General features: G+C 44.9%; 1 protein-coding gene across 1 annotated transcript in view; it reads left to right on the top strand.

Annotated features, from left to right (window-relative positions):
• SMCHD1 (structural maintenance of chromosomes flexible hinge domain containing 1) overlaps positions 1 to 19,855 on the top strand; it is a 504,574-nt gene that overhangs the window by 45,579 nt on the left and 439,140 nt on the right. Inside the window, exons 3-5 of the mRNA XM_040354031.1 lie at positions 3,399 to 3,560; positions 12,600 to 12,682; positions 12,782 to 12,912. Coding sequence (XP_040209965.1) covers positions 3,399 to 3,560; positions 12,600 to 12,682; positions 12,782 to 12,912 — 376 coding nt within the window. The remainder of the gene's footprint in view (positions 1 to 3,398; positions 3,561 to 12,599; positions 12,683 to 12,781; positions 12,913 to 19,855) is intronic.

Raw genomic sequence — 19,855 nt, 5'->3', positions numbered from 1 at the left:
ACTGATGTTGTGGCGCTACCAGGAGGCCCCAGGAAAGGGCAGGCAGCGTCTAAAATCAACTGTTTTTAAGGTTGATTCATCAGGTTATTATTCAGGCTTGTGGTTTAGAGTAGGATTCCCCCTGTTTTTTTGTGGGGGTGCTCCCTACCGGGATGGTAAGCGCTTTATGCGCAATGCATTTCCAAGCCTTTATGACGCAGATTTTCAAGGCCACAACTTGGTCATCTGTGCTTACGTTCACTAATTCCTATCAGGTGAACATAAGACGGCTAGAGGATGCAGCTTTTTGGCGCAGTATGCTGCAGGCAGCATTATAGGTCCTCACGTCTGATGGCGGTCTGCGTTGTTGGTGTCTCCCTCCCCTCAGTAAGCATTGCTTTCGGACATCCCACATGTAATGGCTATGCAGCTCTGTGTCCCGTGATGTACGATAAAGAAAATAGGATTTTTATAACAGCTTACCTGTAAAATCCTTTTCTTGGAGTACATCACGGGACACAGAGCTCCCACCCCTCTTGTTTGGGGATATTGGGACACTTATTGCTTTGCTACAAAAACTGAGGAACTCCCAGTAGGGGAGGGGTTATATAGGGAGGGAACTTCTGTTTAATTGATTACACCAGTGTCCATCACCTGAAGGTAGACTCTATAACCCACATGTAATGGCTATGCGGCTCTGTGTCCCGTGATGTACTCCAAGAAAAGGATTTTACAGGTAAGCTGTTATAAAAATCCTATTTTTCGGGTGTACCAGCCTACTACGGCTCCGTTTCAGAGTTCTGACTCTCTTTTGTGTCTGTGTCTGGTCCACAAAAGGGCCTAGCGGTCTCGTCGACCACCATTTCAGGCAGGCCATCATACAGGCCTAGACTCCTTAGGGGTGGGCCCCCCATTCCGGTCACGGCACTTTCGACCAGGGCAATTGGTGCTTCCTGGTTTTTTTTTCCGACATCATGCATCGGTCTCACAGGTGTGCAAGGCGGCGACTTGCTCGTCCGTTCACGCTTTTTCCAGAATTTACATGGTTGCTGTGAGTGCATCTTATGATGCTTTTTCGGCCGCTAGTTTTTGCCGACAGTTGTTTAAAGTTGCACCTTCTCTGTTGAGGAGCTCTGCTTGTTTTGTGGTGAAGTTAAAATTGGTTTTACTGATACAATTCCCACCCCCTCGTTTTGACACTGCTTGGGGACGTCCCACTTGTCAAGATTTAAGGAGCCGTGTCCGTCCATGGACGATAAGAGAAAATAGGATTTTTTGTACTCACCGTAAAATCCTTTTCTCTGAGTCCATGAACAGACACAGCACCCACCCCTCCTTTTTTAGGTTTGTACTGCTTGTTACGAACTGAGCGGGCGGGGCTGTTCAACTCTGTTAATGTAACATGTATTTAATTATCTAACATGTTTCTGCCTAGTCCTCTCCTGTAAACAGGGAACATAACCCACTTGTCAAGATTTAAGGAGCTGTGTCCGTCCATGGACGTCAGAGAAAAGGATTTTTACGGTGAGTACAAAAAAATCCTATTTTTCAGTCTTGAGGCACCCCAGTCCATAACTTGGTTCACGTTACTGTATGTCGCGGAACACAACACACACAAAATTGCGCTCTTTACTGACACACAGACAAATGCTCTGCTCTTTAGGGGTGCCATTAATTCTTAATGGTACCCCACACGTTGGAAAAAGTGGGGCGCTTTAGGTGCAGTGCAATAAAAAATAAAAAAAAAAGGTCGGGTGCTTCTTTCTCTGCATTTTTGTGGGTATGGAAGCCCATTAAAAAGAATGGGCTGCCCTTCATGCATCAAGCAGCCACACATATGTGAACCAAGGGCTTGCCAGGTTTGAGGGGCGACACAACCACATGGTTATGCAGTTTTTACCACCCCCAACTTCTTCCCCTTTTCCATGCAGAGGCATCAGCTGGGGGTGTACACATGCTGTGGCTGCAGCTGGAGGTATAACCAGGATGAATGGGGTTGCATTGCACGGTTGTGGTGTAGTGATGCTGCATTTATGGGCTTAAAAAAGGTGGTGATAAGGCAACATAATGCCTCTTTTCCGCCTGTCAAATGCCTTTGAAAAGCGATCTGTGCATGTATTGCTTTTCAGCGGAGCAGCAGTCCTTGCTGCTATAACAAATAAGCCCTACAAAAGCAGTTCTAATGGTACAGGAATGGGGGGGGGGGGCAGGATTAAAAGTGACATATGCGCACACACACACATACAGACACATGCATAAACACACACAGATGTGCGCACATACAGACACGTGCATACACACACGTACAGAGACGCATGCACATACAGACACTTGCACACATGCGCACACACATGCGCACACATACACATACAGACACTTGCACACACGCATACAGACACATGCACACACATGTATAAAGCCCTTTTAAAAACAAATCTAGCTTCTAGCACAGTATCTTTCCAGTTTCCTCATTCAGCCGGGTACTGCACTGTAGGGGGAAGCAGAGAGCACAGCACACTCCCCTGCACTTTTACTTTTGAGGCTGACTGAGCTTCTCACAGTGCCGATGTATAGTTTGGCAGGGGATCGGGCTCATCTGACAGCCCTTCTCTTCCCCTGATCCCGCGGCACATGCAGAACATCTGACAGCACACTGGTTAAGAGAGTCTGATCTATGGCATGTTAGCCAATCCCAGATAATACTGTGTCAATTAAATGCAGTTAAGATGAGTGGTAAATTCCTCCACCGTAAAAGCAATGGCCGATGCCAGGCCAATCCACCGTAGTGACACCTAAATGTGTACCAGCCCCTCACCTTACTGCTGTAAGGTTACAGCATGAATAAATCAAATGCAGCAATCCGCAGAGGGTCCCTCCTTGATGGTTCCAGAGATGGATTGTAGTATGTCCTTCATCGCTAACAGGCTCAGTATGGGGGGAATGTAAGATGGAAGAGAAATCCCAATAGCGTAATCCAGTTTAAAACAAGCCAATTTATTAGAATAATAACGTAGATTAACTCACTTTTCGTTAAAAAATACAGATAGGGCTCCACGAGCGCCAGGCTCATATGTTTTTGTCACTTCGCTGGTTTTGCCTATTGCTCCAATTCCAACGCTTATCGTCATATCATGTGACTTGTAAATTAAAAACCCATAAATAGAAAGACTGTTTTGCATAACAGTAACTGTCAAAGTATCACCACGCTGAGTGATGGTGTGATAATGAAACATGTTGATGCCGAAGTGGTTAAAGTAAATTTATAGACAAATATCTAAATTGCATGCATACAGAATCGCAATGTGCTTCATACTGATTTTTTATGTTTCTACTTTTTCTTGTTTTCTTTGTAAAAGTAGTTTTAGAACCGTCCAGCCTTGTTTTTGAAGCAATTCTTTATTTTTTTATATATTTTCTAGATCTGATTATAAAAGATGGCATCACGCTTTATCTTCTCAATGCAATTGACCAACTGCTTCCTTCATCAACTCAAGAGAGAATTGATTTCTTACCTCATTATGATACCCTGGTCAAAAGTGGAATGTATGAATACTATGCTAGTGAAGGACAAAACCCATTGCGTAAGTTTTTTTTCCTCCTATAAACACTTATATATACAGTAGAATGAATGAGTACACCCCTTTTGAAAAGTAATATTTTAATCAACATCTCAATGAACAATTTCCAAAATGTTTACAAAACTGAGTTCTATAGAACATTTGTTTAGCTCATTACATGAAAGTATGGTTATTAATATAACCTGGATTACAAAATCTTCAGTTTTACTTGATGCAAAAAATGAATACACCCCACAGAAAAAAGTATTTTGTATGGCCTCTATGATTTGGAAGGACAACACCAATTCTTTTAGGTATGGAATGAACAAGTTGGCAACATATTGCAACATCTATATTTTTCCATTCTTCAAGAACAACTTCTTTTAGAGCCTGGATGCTGGATGGAGAGTGATGCTCATCTTGTCTCTCAGAATTTTCGGTAGGTATTCTTTTGGGTTCAGATCAGGAGACATACTTGGCCACTGAATGACTTTCACCCTGTTCTTCTTCAGAAATGCAACAGTGGCTTTAGATGTGTTTTGGATCATTGTTATGTTAAAAAAGTGCATGACGACCAAGGGCAGGAACTGGTGATAGCATCTTCTCTTTCATTATAGAGCAATACATCTGTGAATTCATGATACCATCAATGAAATGCAGCTCCCTGACACCAGCAGCGCTCATTCAGCCCCCCAGAAGAACACTGCCACCACCATGTTTCACTGTAGGCACCATGCATTTGTCTTTGTACTCCTGACCTTTGGGATGTCAAATAGTTTTGTTGCCAAAACATTTATCTTGGTCTCTTTACTCCAGAATACAGAGTCCCAGTAGCCGTATTCTTTTTAGCATTGGCCCTGGCTAATTCTAGGCAGGCTTTTTTGTGCATGGGCTTTAGGAGAGGCTTCTTTCGTGGATGACACCCATGCGTGCCATTCCTCTGGAGTGTACGCCGTAATGTGTAATGGAAACAATCACCCCAGTTTGGTTTTCTACCTATTTAGCTAATTGCAGTGAACTTGCATGGCATGAGAATACACTCCTGTGATGGTGTTAACTTCGGTGGATGGCCTTGACGTCTCTGTGAGATGGTTGCAGTTCCATCTTTGTTAAATGTGTGTACCACTTTTGCTACAGTATTCTGACTGATAAGTAAATCTTTGTTGATCTTCTTGTAGCATTCACCTTTCTTGTGTAAAGAAATTTTCTCTTCCATATTGTGTCATTGCTGACAGCATGAAATGGGAAGGAGTTTTCTTTGTTAAAGTGTTTGTTACCCCAAAAAAAAGGAAAAAAAAGATCCTGTTCCTTTTAAAGAATGAATAAAAGCACAGTGCTTGTGCTGTGTAATCTGGCGCCCCGTATCACCTGGCTGATCCTGCCTGGCTATGCTCTCCCCTGTGTAAACCGACCACGGTTTATCATGGCTGCTGAACCCTCACACTGTGGTCCGTTTACTTGCCTCTGTCATCCGCTGTCTCTCCTTTCTGCCCTTCTGTGTTCTCCCCCTTCCCCTGTCTGTCTGACAGCTCTGTGCCCTCCCCTTCTAACACCGTTCCGAGCAGTATACAAATTACTGCACACAACCACTGCCAGGCCCTCTGCTAGGATTACGTTTAGTATATAGTATATGCCGTTTTAAAAAATTCTTCTTCTAAATACCCTTTTCCTTCTCACCGATCAGCGGTCACGTGACTGGCTGACGCTCTCTTCCTCTGATGTATGTACTACATAGGGAGATCGCATGACCTCCTGGCAAATGTCAGAGATCTTAGCCCTCTCCTATGAAGTACATACATCGGAGGAAGAGAGAGATGTGCGGTCACATGAATGCTGATCGGCGAGAAGAAAAAAGGTATTTTACAAAACGGCATACAATATATACTACATGTAATCCTAGCAGAGGGCCTGGTAGTGGTTGTGTGCACTGTCTTAACAACCCCTTTAAAGAGGAAGTGAAACTTCTTTGATGACATTTACCTATAGGTAAGGCTATAATCACGCGTACCTATAGGTAGTGTAAATATCTCTTAAACATGTACTGTTTAGGAGATATTTACATTACATGCTGCCAGTGACATCACTGGCACATGCGCTCTGAAGGAAAGCCCTGTGCCGTGAACCGTGGCTACCAAACACATGTGCGGGAAGGACTTTGCGGCTTCGGCCAGTCACGAAGCTAGAGCCAGTGAACCCAGAAGCAAGATGGATGAAAATGGAAGTGGCTGCACATGTCAGTGGTCATCAACCCTGTCCTCAGGGCCCACTAACATGCCTGATTTTATGTATTACCTTGGGGGATGCAGACTTGAATACTGCAATCACTGAGCAGGAAATTATATCACCTGTGATGTATTTCAGTTAACTTCCAAACCTGGCTTGTTAGTGGGCCCTGAGGACAGGGTTGATTACCACTGGCATATGTGATGCATACTAGCACATTATCACTTTACCTTGCAGGAAGAAAAAAAAAAAAAGTCCAGCGGTATACAACCACTTGAGGTAACACCCTTTTTATTTTATTTTTTAACAGAAGGAATATTTATTCAAGAAAATCAGATGGTTACATGCTCATAATAATCGAATAATACAGAGAGGGCCACAAGGCCCCAACATTGGTTACAGACAGTGCAAGGAAAACCAATTGCATTAGAAAACATGATAGCTTATCCAGATAGGAAAGGAGAGCAAAAAGGGGAGAGGTAGGGAGGGAGGAGAGGGGGGGAGCCACATCCCATCCAGCGAGCCAAATGGAGTGACCACACCACATAACACAACGTGCATCCACGGTGTCTCCCAAACATGGCATTATTACCAAAAAACCTAAGTGTGAGGGCCCCGCTAACCCAAATCATGAACCCAGGAGGGGTAGGGGAAACCCCGGGACCACCCCGGAGGAAAAAGGGGACCCAAGCACATTACACTGTCAGTTTCCTGGCCGCCACCCAAGCCCCCCAGACCTTGTCAAACTTCTTGGGGCAGTTACGCCCCAAGTACGTTAGCTTATACATGGGGAAGGTGTCATTCACCAGTTTCCGCCAGGCGGGTCAGCCGCCTTCCATTGGAGTAGGATCGCTTTACGAGCGTAAAAAGCTGTATAGAAGATAAAAAGCTTCCTGTGTGTGGAGGTAGGGAGGTTATCAGTAATGCCCAGCAATAGGATTATGGGGGTTCAGCCCAACAGCCACGCCACCAACCGACTCAATCTCAGCCGCCAAAACTCCTGGACCTTCGGGCAGAGCCAGACCATGTGGATAAAATTCCCCACGTCCTGGTTGCATCTAGGACATTTATCCTCAGAGGTGTGGTAAATAACCGCCAGCCTCTGAGGCGTATAGTAGACCCTATGAATACATTTCAACTGAATGAAACGCTCCTTCGCCAATATCATGAGGGGAATGTACTGTTGCAATCCCTCCAACCAGTCTTCCGATGTGAGGGGCGGCAAGTCCCGCTGCCAGGCCGAAAAGGCCCGCAAGGCCTAGGGTTGCCACCTCAACCCTTTAAAACAGAACACATATGAATTACACAGGTTCTGTGGCTGATTAAGGTGGTAATTGAACTCAAGTGGAGCCTTATCTAAATTAAATTGGCCTCAGAACCTGTGTAATTCATATGTGTTCTGTTTTAAAGGGACGAGGTGGCAACCCTAGTGAGGCCCCGGCCCCCCCAGCACAGGTCAACCCAAGGTAAATAGAAGAAAGTACCCTGTCCACTATACGTGAAGTAAGGAGCCTCTCCACCGAGTGGGGCTCCACCTTGACAGGGTCTGGAAACTGCGCTCGGATCGCATGCCGAAGCTGAAGAAATCTGAAGAACATCCAGGGGGGAAGTCCAAACTTAGTTTTTAACACGCCAAAAGAGAGAAAACGACCCTCCGGCATGACGTCTCTCAGGGTCTTAATGTTATATCGCGCCCACAGCTGCGGATCCGGCACAGTCCTCAGATGGGACAAGGATGGGTTGCCCCACAGAGGGACGTGGGGGGAGAAAGATCCGGGCTCGACCAGAAGCCTCGAGACCTGTCTCCAAACCACCACCGTGGTAACACCCTTTTATAATCGCTGTCTGCTGGACAACTTTTTAATGAATAATTGGACTCGCCTGTAGTTCAATTCTTGTGAATAAGGATTTTGTTGTCTAAAGTTTAGCTTTGCTACTAAGACTTTCATTGAGGTGTATTCATTTTTGCAACATGGTCTTGAATAAATTTGTTAGGAAAAATACTTTTCTCTTCCGTTCATGGACGGACACGGCAGCAAACTTGAAACTAACAAGTGTAAGAAAAAGGTTTAAGTGGTTAAACTGACCTCATTTACAGACCGAAGTTACAATGTTTGGCTGAGGTATATTGTGAAACTTGTCAGACTGCCTGGGTTTTTTGTTTGTTGACATCCGTCGGCTTGAGCAGGAAACTGCATAGAATTGTGAAAATGCTTTGTTAAGATCGTGAGGGGGGAAAAATGGTGATCTGGATTCTTAACGATCATTCGTGCAGCTCTACTGAGCACTATACACATACACACTGACAACGTTCCAGGTTTATTTTTGTGCTTATCGATTCTTAAGAGCCGGTTCACACTGGGGCGATTTGCGATCCGACTTCATGTCGCCTCAAGTCGTCCCAAGTCGCGCTGTAGAGAAAAACAATGGAAGTGAATGGGAGCTGTGTTAATACACACGACTCAAGGCGATCCGACTTCAGAAAAGGTTCCTGTACTACTTCAATCCGACTTGTAGGCGATTTGTACCCATTGATTTCAATGGAAGTCGCCTCAGAAGTCGGATCACTGTCTTATCTGAAGCTACTTTCCAGGAAGATAACATACATTTCTCAGGCAAATCTCTCCTGCCCCCCTCCCTCCCCCTCCCTCTCCCAGAGCTGATTGTTGTTTTATTGGCCACTGGAAAGTCTCCTGTCCTGGAGACGACTTCAAGTCGTGTTGTAAATCGCCCCAGATCGCCCTGTGGTTCATGTTCAAGTCGTGTCGGAGTCGCCTCTGAAAGTCGTGCTGGAAGTCGCGTCGCCCTAGTGTGAACCGGCTCTAACTTCTTTCTGTTTGTCTCCTGTTTTCTAAAATCAGTCTGTTAAAGCAAATTTGTTTGTATATGTTTATAGTTTGATAAGTGGTATATTGAAGCCAGACATAAAATAGTGTCAACATTAAAGCCTGGGGCCTTGTAGTCTTAAAGTGGAAGTAAACCCTCCTATCGTTTTCAGCCAAGGAAGCGGCCATCTTGACCTCTGTTTAATCTGCAACTGCCATGATGCTGTACATGTGACCTGTTATGAAACCAGCCATTGGATGGTTTGGCAGTTTGGTTGAGAGCACAAACAAATGTGACAGCTAGCATTTCCGGCATGCCGGGAATGTTAACTGTTTTTGTAACTATGAAATTGAAGGGTTTACTTCCACTTTAAGGATTGGGTTCTTCAGAGAATTTTAGAAATATTCTTTTGACTGTCAAAAATGTATTTAACCCCTTAACGCCCGCCGCACGACTATTTACCTCCGCAAAATGGCACGGACAGGCCTTCTAGCGGGTGGGGGCTCCGATCGGGACCCCCCCCCGCTGCATGCGGCGGGCGGATTCCCGCGGGGAGCCATCCGGGACGACGGCGCGGCTATTCGTTTATAGCCACTCCGTCGCGATCGCTCCCCGGAGCTGAAGAACGGGGAGAGCCATATGTAAACACGGCTTCCCCGTGCTTCACTGTGGCGGCGTATCGATCGAGTGATCCTTTTTATAGGGAGACTCTATCGATGACATCAGTCCTACAGCCACACCCCCCTACAGTTGTAAACACACACTAGGTGAACCCTAACTCCTACAGCGCCCCCTGTGGTTAACTCCCAAACTGCAACTGTCATTTTCACAATAAACAATGCAATTTAAATGCATTTTTTGCTGTGAAAATGACAATGGTCCCAAAAAGGTGTCAAAATTGTCCGAAGTGTCCGCCATAATGTCGCAGTCACGAAAAAATCGCTGATCGCGGCCAATAGTAGTAAAAAATTATTTTTTTATAAAAATGCAAAAAAAACTATCCCCTATTTTGTAAACGCTATAAATTTTGCGCAAACCAATCGATAAACACTTATTGCGATTTTTTTTTATTTTTTTACCAAAAATAGGTAGAAGAATACGTATCGGCCTAAACTGAGGAAAAAAAAATGTTTTTATATATGTTTTTGGGGGATATTTATTATAGCAAAAAGTAAAAAATATTGCATTTTTTTTCAAAATTGTCGCTCTATTTTTGTTTATAGCGCAAAAAATAAAAACCGCAGAGGTGATCAAATACCACCAAACAAAAGCTCTATTTGTGGGGAAATAAGGATGTAAATTTTGTTTGGGAGCCAGGTTGCATGACCACGCAGTTGTCATTCAAAATGCGACAGCGCTGAAAACTAAAAATTGGTCTGGGCATGAAGGGGGTGAAAATGCCCTGTATTGAAGTTAAACATTATGCCCATGCATGTTTCAAATTGCTCCAATTGCCCTTCCTGGCCTGCTAAGCTGCATACTAGCGGTCCCCGGGTTAGAAACAAGATAGGGACTGTAGGCTTGTTCTTAAAGGGGTTTTAAAGGTACAATTTTTTTTTTTTCCTAAATAGCTTCCTTTACCTTAGTCCAGTCCTCCTTCACTTACCTCATCCTTCGATTTTGCTTTTAAATGTCCTTATTTCTTCTGAGAAATCCTCACTTCCTGTTCTTCTGTCTGTAACTCCACACAGTAATGCGAGGCTTTCTCCCTGGTGTGGAGTGTCGTGCTCGCCCCCTCCCTTGGACTGCAGGAGAGTCAGGACGCCCACTAACACACGGCTCCTTTCTCTATCTGCAATGTAGAGAGTTTACACACACAGATCCACGTCCCTGCTCTGTGACGAGCAATCGCGGGGTGCCCGGCGGACATCGCGGCCAGGCACGCGCATCGGATCCCGAGTGATGAGGCGGGCACGCAAGCTCTCTACAATGCCGGGAAGTCCCGGAGGGACAGAGGACTCCTGTGGCCGTCATATTACAATGGGGTGGATTTGATTTAAATCATTTTTAAAGAGCAACTGTCCCGCAGTGGCGCCTCTTCTGACCCGCTGTTGACTCACCCACAGTCCCATTCACTTTAACGGGACGGCTGGAAATGCGGCAGTGACACAACGAAGTGAGGGACGTGGCGGCAGCAGGTGAGTGGATGCCGCTTACAGGCGCTGCCATGGTGGATCTGAAATGACAGGTGCTCTTTAAATGTAATGACGTAATCTTGCTGATAGTTAGAATCTTTAATATTTGCAAACAAATTTTAATAATATGTTGTCAGGTTTAGTTAAACCGCGATCTCAGAACCGATTCAGTCATACAGATGGTAGCATACATAGATTTGCAAAACAATGGGATTATCTCATGGTTACTGTAAAATTGTGTGAATGCATCAATGCAGTGCATGTTATCTCAGCTGGCAGAGCTTGGATTCACTGAATGAGTTTACCAAAAATTTAAATATTGCAGATTATACAGCCTCATGCTACATAACGAAGCTCCTAAATTATTAATGTATCTTAAAAAAAAAAAAAATATCTTTAGAAGGATCGATTTTTACTCCAAAAGCATTTTATTAAAATAAATTTGATAAAAATAAAAAATCATTTAAATAAAAAAAATATATTTTTTTTATTATTGATTTGTATCAATAATCCCTGGTTTAAAGTTTGCTGCACATTTATTTTGAAATACTGGGAGAATATAGTCTGGTCAGATGACACCAAAATTGAGCTCTTTGGATGCCATAATACACTACATGTTTGGAGGTCAAATGGCACTGCACAGCACAGTAAAGTTTGGAGGTGGGAACATCATGGTGTGCGGCTGTTTTTCAAGATATTCTTGATAAAAATCTGCTGCCATCTACCAAGATGATGAGGATAAAACGAGGGTGGACATTTCAGAAAGACAATGATCCCAAACACAAAGCCAAGGACACTCCAAATTGGTTTAAAAAAAAAAAAAAAAAAGCACAACCCTCTTCTCTGCCACTGTTCATTCAATTAATTACCTGCAACCAATGAGAAAATTGAGCTCTAATCCTCCAAATTGGAATACTATCATTTGAAATATCACTATTTAAAACTACAATAACAAAATTGGTGTTGGAAAAGGGATTGTGCCTAGAACTTTTCAGCCCCCCGCCCCAAAAGATTGCCGCACTCCACAACTTCAAGACTTCCATTCTTTATTTCTAAGAAGCATTCATCTTATGTAATTATAGCATGTGTCACTTAGGCAAGATTTCGGGCTACATCCTTCCTCAGGCTAGGAACACTACATACATACCTTTTATATTAGTCTAAGGAGGGGTGGTGGTGGTAAGTGTTAGAACCTCTCTGTTCCATTTGTCTGACTGTGGACACATTTGAAAGCTTTCCCCCTAACATTCTGATCTGTTGATACATGATTGGAGGAACTGAAATCCCGTGAATTAAAGAGGTGAACAAGTAACCTTAGGGTTGGGAGAAAAGATCTAAATGAGATGGGTTCCTATCCAACTTGCTGTAGCTTCTAAAACACACTAAAGTACACCGAGAAATCAAAGTAAGAAATATTTACTGCAGGAGAAGAACCTGTAAAATTGTGCAAGACTAAAGGTAAGACTGGAGTTCAGCTTTAAATCATTGCATTGTCAAAAGTGAGCAGCCATATCTGTTATCAATAAATATAGGGATAATTAAAAAGGGGGGGGGCATAGTGATCATATTCAAACTTTAGAAGTCCTCATTATTGTGTGCAACAACTACACAGCAGTGAGAAAATCTGTGATTTACAATGCGCCACACCAGGTATTTAGATTTGGAGTGGAAGAGATCTTGATAAGTTTCAGTAGAACTTTTATTACTTCGTATTCCTTTTACCTTCCTTTTTTATTATTTTTATTATTGTAAAAATATATTGAGAAATAACTTTTTGTACAGAAAAGCGTTCCTACCTGATGGCTTTTATGGTCAAATGCATTTTCATTTGTGTTATACTAACAGACCCCCAATGGGCTTTGTGATTTTTTATTTTCAGCTTTCGCTCTTGCAGAGTTGATAGACAATTCACTTTCAGCAACGGCTCAAAATTCAGGCAATCGAACTATACAGATATACCTGGTATGTTGAATTTGTATTTGTTTCTCCCATGTATATATTTTTTTTCCCATTTGGCTCAATTTTTTTAAAATGTATTTATTTGTTATATGAATATAACAGCTTTTTGATGAAACTCGAGGAAAGCCTGCCGTTGCTGTCATAGATAATGGAAAAGGAATGACTTCAGTGCAACTTAAAAACTGGGCAGTGTATCGTTTGTCAAAGTTTACACGAGGAACTGGCAATTACAGGTTTGAAATGTTATTGTATCCATATCACATATTGACTGTTCCTGAAAATCTACTGTAAATTTGTAGGACAGAGGCTGGTTAAAGTAGAACTGTTTTTATCTCTGTTTCTGCACCCTTTTAAATTTCATATAATATAATTTGTTACCAATGATAAATCCTGCTTCCAACAGCATTGTGTAATTGCATTCCTTTATCGTACGCCACAGGACATCTTCATATTTATTACAATAGGGTTATACTGTCACCTTAAGGTGATTTGACACTGGCAGAAAAACCCTACCCATGCATAACACCTCCTAGCCATAGCCTCAGATTTTTTGCTTCAATATGTGCCACGTAGCAATTGGTATTCATTGATAAACCGCCACCTCTAGATGAATTGCCCGCTCACCTTAGGGAAAGACCGCACTGGTCAGATCACGCCTGGTTTATTGGTCTTTAAGCATCACAAAAATAAATACCACTGTATCCTGGGTCTTCTATCGTTCTCATCAAGTACTCTGGGAACTGCTCCTTTAGGCCTTGTGCACACTGGTCATTATAATAACTCTATAAAAATGTCAGTAGCTTTGCAGTGAGTTTTGCAACGATTTTTAACCTTTTTTTGCAATAGCGTTTTTTTTTTTTTTTAATGTGTTTTTCAGCATTAGCGTCTTTTTAGCATATTTTTTTTTTTTTTTTTTTTTTTTAATAGCTTAAACATGGTAAATGGTGATGAGCCACGTTTTTGAGCATTTTTAGACGTCAGCTTAGAATCCACTTGTTTTGGGTTTTTGTACAGCCAAAAAGAGTTGATAACAGCCTATGTGTGCATGGACACATAGGATAGCATGCTGGAGAGTTTGACTGTAGAAAAAAAAGTCTGAAGCCAAAAACAGCAGCTGTCAAAACATCCAAAAACAGGGTGCATGCAGCCTTAGAGTTGCTTTGAACATAAAAGAGAGATTCATCCTGCAATATTGCTTAACCGCTTCAATACAGAGCATTTCTTTATCGTACATCACGGGACACAGAGCGGCATATTCATTACTATGTGGGTTATATGGAGTACCTTCAGGTGATGGACACTGGCAATCTCAAACAGGAAGTCCCCTCCCTATATAACCCCCTCCCATAGGAGGAGTACCTCAGTTTTTTCGCCAGTGTCTTAGGTGTTGGTCACGGAATAGCTTGCCTCCATATCCTTGGGATCAAGGCGGGCTAACCGGATCTGTCCAGAGTGCCTCAGTGCCGAAGTGGACAGTACCCGGGCCCCCAAATCCAGGGGGTTTTGCCTATAATGCCCTCTCTGGAGGGCTGGACCCTGGGCCCAGGGCTCACAGCTTTTCTAAAGCCAAGAGTTCCCTGTTTGCCAGAGGTGCTGTATAGGTCCAGGACAGCGGTTCCTTTCAGGACCCCAGTGCCTGAAGGTCTACTACACTTCCCACGGAGATGGGAGAAGATTGGACTGTGTTTGTTACAAACGTCCTGCGGCATGGAGCAGGTAAGTGGGGAGCCTGCGGAACTTGGTTCGACTGCGAGCTTCCCAAGGGGGACCACAAGGGGGGGCAGCCTAAGTATGCTCTGCATGGGCACCAGGGTCACTATGTCCGTTAGTGGACAGGATGATTTGTTTTGTTCCTCCCCATTTCTGGCCCCCTGTCCAAGCAATCTTCTTCTGGCTACCTGCTGTTCTGCTGGGCATACAGGGTCTGGGAAGAGACCCTTGGGCTAAGCAACTGATTCCTTAGAGTCTCTATTTGCAGCCTACCTGTCCGGGGGATTCAAATTTGCCGCCCTGCAGCGCGTCCTTTCTCCCAGCTCTGTCGGCGTCTGGCGTCTCCATGTGTCTCTCTCTCCTCTCCCTGTCGCGCGCGCACGCAAGAAATAGATGAATTTCGCGCCATCGGGAGGAGGGGGAGGGCGGGAGCACGCAGGAAGAGGCGTGTCTCGCCTCTGTTAAGAGTGACAGGGTGCGCGCATAGATCAGTCTGAAGCTGATCTGGAGGAGAGAGGACACAGAGCGGCACTCCTGCGACCCCCGGTGGCAAGAAAGGGGTAGTACATCATAGGCTTGGCCTATTTTTTCTTATTAAGCCAAAAATTCCCCTTTGTCAGCAGGTTGAAGGGCTGGAAAAAGATATTGGTGGGGCCGTAAAAAAAAAAAAAAAAAAAAAGAAGTAAAATATAAATACTTCTAATTTAAAGGAACATAATAGCATATTAAAAAAAAAAAAAAAAAAAAAAAAAATTTTTTCCTTTATATTTGATTTCGGCCTCACCAGGGTTTTTGGACACTAGTAATCCTATTGCTCCCTAAACCTTTCAAGATTATTTCCTAGCTGCGTACAGTTAGTTGTTGCAGGCTAAGAACCTCGGTTTTGTACCATGGCACCCAAAGGCTCAGGATCAAGGGGATCTAAAAATGTCAAAAAGCAAAAGGGTTCCCCCTCGGATTCTGAGGATACGAGTCAGGCTATGCCGGTACTCTCCCCGCCTGACCCAGTTGTGGCCGCCTTGGTTGAGCCAATAGGGGGGTCTGGTGCAGCGGCTGGCCCAGATCCACCCAACCCTGTGTTCGTCACAGAGGAAAAGCTAGCTACCGCATTAGAAGGGCTAGAGAAAAGATTGGCAGCTATGCTCACTAAATCTTTTCCAGGCAAGAAGCGGGCTAGGTCCCCTTCGCCAAAATGTGTATCCTCGGATGCTGAACTGATTTCACTGGAGGAATCAGAATTTCAGGAGGATCTATTGGACGAGAACCCAGAGGGTTCAGAAATTGAGGAATCTACTATTGAGGAACCATTCTCAGCCTCCCAAGCGGAGAGCCTGTGGGTCCAGTCTTTGACGGACATGGTACACTCAGCATTTAACCTGCCTTTACCGGAGCTCCGGAGTCCGGCAGTTTCCTCTTTGGGCTCCTTAAAGGCGCCCCTGAATAACGCAGTTTTTCCAGTCCATCCGTTATTAGAGGAGCTAATTTTCCAAGATTGGGTACGACCAGACAGAATTTTTTTTTGCCGCCTAAAAAATTTTCTGTTATCTACCCGTTAGAGGAGAAGTTTGCCAAAAAATGGGCGCTCCCAGCTGTGGATGCTGCCATCTCTTGTGTAAATAAATCACTAACTTGCCCGGTAGAAAACATTCAGATGTTTAAGGACCCGGTTGATAAACGGTTGGAAACTCTCTTAAAAGCTTCTTTTTCCACGGCAGGGGCAGTGGTACAGCCAGCGGTGGCTGCTATAGGAGTCTGTCAGGCTTTAAAGGATCAGACGAAACAGATGCTTAAGGACATCCCTGCCCAACAGGCAGAAGAGCTGTCCGATATACCCAGAGCTCTTTGCTTTGCGGTGGATGCTATAAAAGATTCCATTCAGCAGGCATCTCGCTTATCTCTATTTTTAGTGCATATGAGAAGGCTCTTATGGTTAAAGAACTGGGCGGCCGAGCCCCCATGCAAAAAGCTTTTGGCAGGTTTCCCTTTCCATGGAGGTCGACTTTTCGGAGAAGATCTGGATAAATACATTCAGACTATCTCAAGTGGCAAGAGTACCCTTTTGCCAGTCAAGAAGAGATCTCGGGGTCCTACATTTAAGAGGCAACTTTCCCCTGTGCCAGGGCCCTCTAATGCCAGGCAGTATCGACGGCCTCCTGCGCGATCAAATTTTAAATCGCAGGGACAGGCCCCGGGAGGCAAAAAGCCTTGGTATCGCAAGCCAGCAAAGCCTGCCCCTAAGTCTGCCTTATGAAGAGATGCCCCCACCCACGAGGATAGGGGGAAGGCTTCGTTTCTTTTCAAAGATCTGGGAAGCCAACATCCCCGACAGATGGGTCCGATCTTCTGTGGCCACAGGCTACAGATTAGAGTTTCTAAAGTTTCCTCCTCCTCATTATCAGGAATCAAGAATTCCAAACGATCCAGCAAAGAGGTCCCCCTTTTTGGCGGCATTGGATCGTCTAATTTATCAAGGCGTGATAGTAGAGGTACCAGTCCTAGAACAAGGGCTAGGTTTCTACTCCAATCTATTTGTCGTGCCAAAGCCCAACGGCGAGGTCAGGCCAATTTTGGACCTAAAAAATTTAAACATTTATCTAAAGGTTCAGTCATTCCGGATGGAGTCTGTTCGGTCAGCAGCCGCCGTGCTCCAGAAGGGCGATTTTCTGGCCTCCATAGACATAAAGGATGCTTACCTTCATATACCGATCTTTCGGCCACATCAGAGATTTTTACGTTTCTCAGTGGCTCAGCGTCACTTCCAATTTGTGGCGCTTCCTTTCGGGCTGGCTACGGCCCCCCGGGTGTTCACGAAGGTTCTAGCTCCAATATTAGCCAGTCTAAGAATCCAGGGCGTCACGGTCCTGGCATATTTGGATGACCTCTTGATCATAGACCACTCATCTCCTTGTTTGGAGCGAGCGGTTGCCCTCACGGTTCAGATTCTCGAGAGGTTCGGCTGGGTCATAAACCGAGAAAAATCAGTATTCCAACCCGCACAACAGTTGGATTATCTCGGCATGAGGTTAGACACAGCTCAGCAAAAGGTTTTTCTACCCCTGGTAAAAGTCAGGGCTATCAAAGAATTGATTCAGCTGGTTCTGAGTAAAAGAGAACCAACTATTCGCCTATGTATGCGTTTACTAGGCAAGCTAGTGGCCACGTTCGAGGCGGTACCTTACGCTCGGAGCCACACTCGCATCCTACAGGCAGCCATTCTGGCAGCTTGGAGCAAGAGGGCGCAGGCCTTGGAGTTTCCGTTGCCTCTGTCAGCAAGAGTCCGGCAAAGTCTGTGTTGGTGGTTAAACCCTCAGAACCTGCTAAAGGGAAAATCTTTCAGTCCCATAACCTGGAAGATAGTAACCACAGATGCCAGCCTAACGGGCTGGGGAGCGGTCTTGGATGGTTGCACTCGCCAAGGCACTTGGGCACATGCGGAGAGGCAGTTGCCCATCAACATCTTGGAGCTCAGAGCTGCTCGGTTGGCCCTCGAGGCTTGGACATCCAAGTTACAGGGGTTCCCGATGAGGATTCAGTCGGACAATGCCACGGCTGTAGCATATATAAATCACCAAGGGGGAACCAAAAGTCAATCAGCTCAGAGAGAGGTGAGCTCGATTTTCCTGTGGGCAGAGGCTCATGTGCCCTGCATATCGGCAATCTTCATTCCCGGGGTGGACAACGTGCAAGCGGACTTCTTGAGTCGTCAGTCTCTGTCGCCAGGGGAGTGGTCTCTGCACCCTAAAATTTTTCAGTTAATCTGCCAGAGGTGGGGAATGCCGGACGTGGACGTCATGGCATCAAGATTCAACAAAAAACTAGACAGGTTCATGTCCCGTACTCGGGACCCTATGGCCTGCGGAACCGATGCATTGGTTTGTCCTTGGCATCAGTTCAAACTGCTATATGCCTTTCCCCCGCTACAGTTGCTACCCCGCCTGTTACGCAGGATCAGGGTGGAGCACAAACCAGTCATCCTGGTAGCTCCAGCATGGCCCAGGAGGGCATGGTACTCACTAATCCTGAGGATGGCAGTGGGAGAACCTTGGGCACTTCCTCTACGGCCAGACCTACTCTCACAAGGCCCGATCCTACACCCTGCATTGCGGCGTCTAAATTTGACGGCCTGGCGGCTGAATCCCTGATTCTCAGTAGTAGAGGCCGTTCTGGGCAGATAATCTCTACCCTGATCAGGTTTAAAAAAAAAAAAAAAAAAAAGCCGGTCTCCAGGGTGACTTGTTACAGGGTCCGGGAAGCCTAGGTAGGCTGGTATGTGTCGAAGGAACAGCTTGCCGCAAGTATACCATTAATGAAGTGTTAAGTCTCTCCAGCTAGGAGTGGTGGACTCCCACTCGCGGTTGAGACCTTCTTTCAGAGGGTCTGGCGCATTAATCCTCCGGGCATGTCACCACTTGCCGTGGGACTTGGATCTAGTTCGGTCAACTCTACAGGAACAACCTTTTGAGTCGTTGGCTGAAATTCCTGTGATTTGGCTATCAAGGAAGCTGGGATTTCTGGTTGCCATAGTTTAGCCAAAGAGAACAGAAATAGCAGCCTTATCTTATAAGGAGCTATATCTTAAATTTTCTCACAAGGACGAGGTGGTCCTCCATCCTCATCCTCCCTTTCTACCGAAGGTTATATCCAGTTCTTTCCTAACCAGGATTTGGTACTATCATCCTTCTCCGAAACCTACTTCCAGAAGGAAGGGTTGCTGCATACCTTGGGTATGGTCACGGCCATAAAGGCCTATTTTAGAGCTACAGAGAAGTTCCGGGAAACAGATGTGTTGTTCATTTTTGCCAGATGAGCCAAGAAGGGGCAGACAGCTGCAAAAGCCATCTTCTCGTGAGAGAGGAAGCTATTATTTACTCAGGCCTACAGCTTGAAAAGACTGCCTCTTCCACTGCCAGTAAGGGCTCTTTTTACCAGAGCCATGGGCGCCTCCTTGGACAGCACACCATCAGTTCCCTGTGGCTCAAGTATGCAAGGCGGCAACCTGGTTTTGAGTCCACAAGTGTTCTAAAATCAGACCGGTTGGACGTAAGAAGGAATACTGATACAGCCTTCTTGGCAAGAACTGCTGCAGGCTGCATTTTTAAGACCCTCAGAATCGGGGGCACCCTTGAGTTAAAAAATTTAATTTTTATTTCTCGACTAAGTTGGATTTATTATTATTATTTGAGTTATCTCAGAAGTAAATCCTTGGGAAGATGTCTCCCTCCCCTCATTAAAGCATTGCTTTGGGACATCCCACATAGTAATGAATATGCCGCTCTGTGTCCCGTGATGTACGATAAAGAAAAAGGGATTTTTAAATACAGCTTACCTGTAAAATCCTTTTCTTGGAGTACATCACGGGACACAGAGCTCCCACCCCTCTTATGGGGACCATTTTGGGAGGCATACTGCTTGCTACAAAACTGAGGTACTCCTCCTATGGGAGGGGGTTATATAGGGAGGGGACTT

Source organism: Rana temporaria, chromosome 5 (genome assembly GCF_905171775.1).
Source record: "Rana temporaria chromosome 5, aRanTem1.1, whole genome shotgun sequence".
NCBI classification, from domain to species: Eukaryota; Metazoa; Chordata; class Amphibia; order Anura; family Ranidae; genus Rana; species Rana temporaria.
Note: the sequence above shows the minus strand (reverse complement) of the source record. Positions and strands in the feature narration are given on the sequence as shown.